Below are 6,000 nucleotides of genomic sequence, written 5' to 3'. Positions count from 1 at the left end.
TTTATATATATAAATATATATATACAGTTGAATAACCAAAAAATAATAAATTACTATATCAATACCATAGAATTCCACTGTAATTTATCAAGCTTAGTAACTATGCTGTACTTGGGTAGATATTTGGTATTAAAAATTGTCAGCATATATTTGGTTAGGTGGCCCATCTAACCTATATATAAAAGCCAGCGTGTGTCACATCACATCATAATTGATTTCTCAAAATAGGAGAAGTCATAAAAACCAAAGTGCATTTATCCAGATAGAATAGTTCAATTACTGTCTGCCCATTACAATTTTAGTGATGGGGTTGCAAGGGGGCCATAGAGAGGTGGGTGCCATGAAACCTTATAAGTATAGTGAGTATTGGTATAATAAGCCTAAAGTAAAGACGTAGTGTGGGATCACCTAGCCTAGGACCAAGTGTATAAAATTTATCATGAAAGTAAAAAATATTGATTCAATTTTAAACTTAAATCATTTTTGGATTAAGCTATTTTATGTTATCACCAACGTTTTTAATAAACAATAAAACTTTAATCAATGAAGATATTAGATTAAGAAATCGACAGATATTTTTCCAGCTATGTTGTCTATACATTTCATTTTATTCTCTCAGTACATAATCTAACAAGAATATTAGATTATACTTTTCTTTAGAAATGGTGAAATAATAGGTTGAACAATCACCAAGTTTTCTAAAGAAGGATGATGTTTTGAGCAAACACTCTTCGTCAGATCATACAGTTTACAACAAAGGCACGTGCAGAATTAAAAGAACTTGCGTGCAAAGTATTTGGAATGTTGAGCTTGAAAATTCTAAGCAAAATTAAGTCTTATTACATAAAAATTACAAGTGATGAAATGATAAATAGATAGCAATTAAAATTCAAACAAAAATGGAAAAATAGAAATCTACAGTTAAGAAAAGGGGTCATTTAAACCAGATGGTTGTAGGGTCCCCAGATTGTAGATTGTCCAAAAATATTTAATATTAAACTGCAGAACCAAGATACACCTATCAGCAAACATTTCACCATCAACAACCATACAGTTGAGGACTTTTCATTTTATACTTTCAGTACATAAACTAACAAGAATATTAGATTATACTTTTCTTGCTAAGCAACACGACATAATTGTATAAACTATTTGGTAGGTAAGAACACAAAAAATGTGTATGCACTGGAAGGGAGATTAATCTACAGTCTGGGGACCCTACAACCATCTGGTTTAAATTAATGCTGTTCTTTTCTGTAGATGTCAATTTCCATTTTTGTTTAAATTTTAATTGTCATCCATCTATCTTTTCATGACTTGCAATTTTCATGTAATGGATGTAATTTTATTTAGAATTTTCATGTTCAATATTCCAAATACTATGCACACAAGTTCTTTGAATTCTGGACGTGCACCTTTGTTGTAAACTGTACGATCTGATGAAGAGTGCTAGCTTGAAACGTCATCCTTCTTTAAATAAAAAATATAAAAACTTGGCGATTGTTCAATCTATAATTTAATTTTGATATTTTCGTCACCTGTGCAATTTTAACTACGTCTTGATGTATGGTCAGCAGATAGAATGGTGTAAGTTGACTTGTTGTCCTGCTGACAAGTTGAAATAATATATTCAGTAAATAGTATTTGGGTTTGGTTATTAAACTGAAGTTTGGAAAAGTTGAATATACTAAGTGAATTGGCCTGTTTTGTACTCTTTCTTTTTTTTTATTTGATTTTTGCTTCAATAAGTGTTTTATATGGTTCAGGTGTTAGAATGTTTTATAGAGCTGTTACTTCATTTTTATTTTTTCATTTATTTAATTTTGTTGGATTTCATGTTCTGTTAAAATTGGTAAATTGAGTTCTTGAAAATGAAGTTTTTGGTCCTGGAATATTTTTCTATTAACCTGTTAAGAATATAAATTGTGTGAAAGTAATATAACAAATAAGCTATAGGGTAGGTTAGAACACAAACAAGGTATAATAAAAATGGAATGAGTAAGTTATAGGATAGCAAAGAAAACAAACTATCTATGATAAAATAACTGATCTACAAGGTAAATAAGACACAATCCTTGATAGTAGTTTAATGTAATAACTTGAATTACCTCTTTATAATGCAATATAATTGCATGAGCTTAAAAGTTCACCACAAAAGTTAGATATTTTGCTAGAAAATATTATTTACATATTTATTAAAGCATAGGTTATTTAATTGAAAAATAAAGTAATAAAAATTTGTTTTTTAATAAAGATTATTCTAAAAGTCAAATTATGTACGTGTAAAAAGTTATTTTAAGAGAACATTGAAGTTACTGAGAATCTTAACTACTGGTAGCTGATTAAACAGAAAATGTGCACTAGTCCATGTATAGTGGTGGTGAAATAGATTTGTAGAGTAGCTAAAAAAAATGTTTGAATTAAATTTCAGGGTTGATATGCTTGGTGAACAAAAGTGTGATATGATAAAATAGTAAACTGGATAAAAATATTTTTATCATTTGTGTTTTGTACTTAAACTTGTATACAAGATTTTGTTTATAATATTTGTATATACTGTAATATATATTTAAGTTACAGACAATTCTGTATGCGTTAACTAGGTTTAACTAGTATTTCAATTCCATTTAGCTCTCCTGGAAGCTCGAGGTCTCCCTCCTCATCTCTTTGGAGCCTTAGGGCCACGTATGCAACATTTGTTACATCGGTCAATGGGAAGTAGTGCAAGTAAGAGAGTTCTTAGTATTTTCATTACTCATTTGTATTAGAAGGTAATAGAGTTGAAAAATTTTACCATGTAGACATATTAAATCAATAAGGATAATACAGGATGGTTCAAAATTATCTTTCCTATTTTTAAGATTAACCCTATCATGACAGGCATCCTTTACTGCTTATGTCATGAGGTTTTAGTAACTTATATTCAAGATTTAATTTGTCTACTTTTTGTTTATGTTATACCATTTGGTATAGTATTTAATCATAGCTAATAATCCATATTTTAATAGTATATATGTTTTATATTCTTAATTGAGATGAAGAAAAGTACTTTTATCTTAACATGAAAATCACTTTGGACACATTTTTTTTTTTTAGTTTATTTAAAATACTTCACAGAAAAAGATGTTTTTTTTGTATGTGAAAGACTTGTAATGGTTATTGAAAGACTGCCAAATTTTGTGAAGATATATATTATATAAAAAGTTAATAGTATTAAATCTATAAAGACTACACGAGTACAAAGAGGTCACGTGGTTTGTCAAATCGACCGACTCTGTGTTGAGAGAGTTAATAAATAAATAACTAAAGAAATATAACCATGCAGTTTTCAATGTCTTGTAGCCCAACTCTAAACACTTGTTGTTGACATATCAGTAGACTTTTACATGTGCACCATTAGTGTTTCTCAGCATGTGTAACTGATATTTGATTTCAGGCCTTGTGCACTGCAGCGTCTACAGTTTCAGTAGCGATGGCATCTGTTTTCCTGGTCTTTAGCTCCATGATGTTTGTTACGGGTGTGCAGTACACAATGTCCATAACATACCTCCAAAGAAAAATCTAGTAGAGTGATGTCTGGCAAATGTGAAGGCCATAGAGTTATCTCACCCTGATCAATCCATCACATTGAGTCTTTTCTTGCACATTTGCCATTTTATGGGGTAACACTACTCGCTGGAGTGAAAAAAAAAATCTTTGAGTTGGACTACAAGGTGTTGAAAACTGCATGGTTGTGTTATTTTAGTTATTTGATTATTACATTTGAAAATAGGAAAGATAATTTTGGACCACCTTGTACATCATGTACTTGATAGTTGAGTTACTTGTACAAGCCTTGAACATGACAGAAGGTATTCATATTATTTTTTATCACTAATAGGTAGCAAAGCCCACCAATTACTTCAGGGACTGCAGGCTACTGGAGATGAGGGTCAACAACTACAGGCTGTTATGGAGATGTGTCAGTTGTTGGTGATGGGTAATGAGGACACACTGGCTGGCTTTCCTGTAAAGCAGGTAGTTCCTGCCCTCATCAATCTCCTGTCAATGGAACACAATTTTGATATGGTGAGTTTCATTATCAGTTAGTTTTTACATCAAAACTTATATTCCTCTTTATCATAATACACATTTTTTGTAGTTAAAATCTAAACATGGGCTTTATATTCTTTGGGTGTTTTTCTCTAATATGTTTTTGTTGCATATAACACTGACTTATTATGTAGTTAGGCATTCAGTGGTCAGGAATCATGTTGTCTTTTAACTAATTTTCTTGAATATGTTTTCACAGTAGGTAGATATAAATTTTTTTATTGATGGTTATATAGTTTTTTTAATGCCAGGTAGGTATTGCCAGTATTGCTGTTCTAAATTAAGGTTGTATTGTGAATTATTGTTCCATTCATAATTAATTTGTATTATAGGTCTTGTATTGTCTAAAGTAATTATATTGTGTTCTAGATGAATCATGCCTGTCGTGCTCTCACTTACATGATGGAAGCTCTTCCAAGATCTTCTGCTGTTGTGGTTGATGCTGTACCTGTATTTTTAGAAAAGGTATTGTTTCTGAATTTTTGAATATGAAGAATAACACTAAAAATAAAGTTATTTTTATGATATTATCTTCTGATATATTTACAAAATGTCTGGAAAGCTTGAACTTCTTGCTTTGTGTGGAATTTGAAAAATGTTGGCAGTGATGACATTATTCTGACTGATTTTTGTCTTGAAAGAACTAGTCTGCTTTACTGGATTCTGAGCCAACTTAAAATTTAAAGTACGATGCACTATATTGGTTGCCCCATATCAGTTTAGTCACAAAACCTTTTTACCAAAAAATTTCTTGTAATAATATCAAGTTGCAAGTCCAACTTGACTGAATGTTTGCAATTCTATTACTTATAATTTGGATGATTAAATTTTTTGAAAAATCATTTTCTCCTAATTACTTCAATAGCAGGAATTCTACCTTTCAGTGTGAGGCTTCTTAACAGCAGATGAACATTTAATATATAGTTTGAAAACATTAAAAACTAGTATTCATCCTACTGAAGAGTTTTTTTCTTAATTTTGTATTTCTCAGCTGCAAGTAATTCAGTGCATGGATGTTGCTGAACAGTCTCTTACAGCCCTTGAAATGTTATCTCGCAGACACAGCAAGGCTATCCTCCATGCTGTAAGTACTGCTATTCTTTCAATACTATTTTCACTTGATTGTATTTTGTATAAAAACAACTGCACTTTCCTAGATATATTATAGTGGTTTCAAGATATAATTGGTTTATATAGTCATTTTTTACACTTAGCAATGCTAGATAATAGTAATTTAACCACAATTGTTGATGTCAAAAGCCAATTATTATACCTTATGAATGTGTTTTGTTGTTTTTCAGAGAGGAGTTTCTGCCTGCCTTACGTACTTGGATTTCTTCTCTATAAATGCTCAGCGAGCTGCCCTCACAATCATGGCCAACTGTTGTCAGAATCTGATGACTGATGAGTTCCACTTTGTGCAGGAATCTCTGCCAATTCTGAGTGCTCGTCTCACCCAGCAGGACAAGAAGTCTGTAGAGAGTGTGTGCTTGGCCTTTTCACGTTTTGTGGACTGTTATCAAAATGATCCTAAGATCTTGATAGAAATAGCTAATCATGGTCTTCTCAGTAATATTCAGCAGTTGGTATGTTAGAACAAAATAAATATCCTCTTCGTTTTTATACAAAGTATTTATAGCTATATTTTCAAGATTTGGAACTCCAATACAGTTTATAATTTTACTTAAGTTCCTGAAAATAACTTTCACATTAATACTCCTTACTGATTAAAATAAAAAAAAAAAAACTGAAACCTATAGTTTAAAGCATAGAAATTAACTTGTTATTATATTCAGTGATTTTATTTCCTTGCATTAATATTAACTTGAAGGTTTTAATGACTCATTTTGTTAGTGGTATCAGTTTTCATAACCTTACTCAAGGGCCACACAGTCAGGCTAAGTACCT

The 6,000-nt window shown here is 30.8% G+C and overlaps 1 protein-coding gene across 6 annotated transcripts in view; it reads left to right on the top strand.

The window, feature by feature from the left end:
• The window catches only part of LOC106463160 (E3 ubiquitin-protein ligase TRIP12-like), a 125,515-nt gene that overhangs the window by 73,288 nt on the left and 46,227 nt on the right, over positions 1-6,000 (top strand). For all 6 annotated transcript variants that reach the window (XM_013923159.2, XM_013923157.2, XM_013923158.2 and 3 more), the window contains 5 exons: positions 2,632-2,727; positions 3,881-4,068; positions 4,462-4,557; positions 5,084-5,176; positions 5,394-5,678. In XM_013923159.2, coding sequence (XP_013778613.1) covers positions 2,632-2,727; positions 3,881-4,068; positions 4,462-4,557; positions 5,084-5,176; positions 5,394-5,678 — 758 coding nt within the window. The remainder of the gene's footprint in view (positions 1-2,631; positions 2,728-3,880; positions 4,069-4,461; positions 4,558-5,083; positions 5,177-5,393; positions 5,679-6,000) is intronic.

This window comes from Limulus polyphemus, unplaced genomic scaffold (genome assembly GCF_000517525.1).
Source record: "Limulus polyphemus unplaced genomic scaffold, Limulus_polyphemus-2.1.2 Scaffold1339, whole genome shotgun sequence".
NCBI lineage: Eukaryota > Metazoa > Arthropoda > Merostomata > Xiphosura > Limulidae > Limulus > Limulus polyphemus.
Note: the sequence above shows the minus strand (reverse complement) of the source record. Positions and strands in the feature narration are given on the sequence as shown.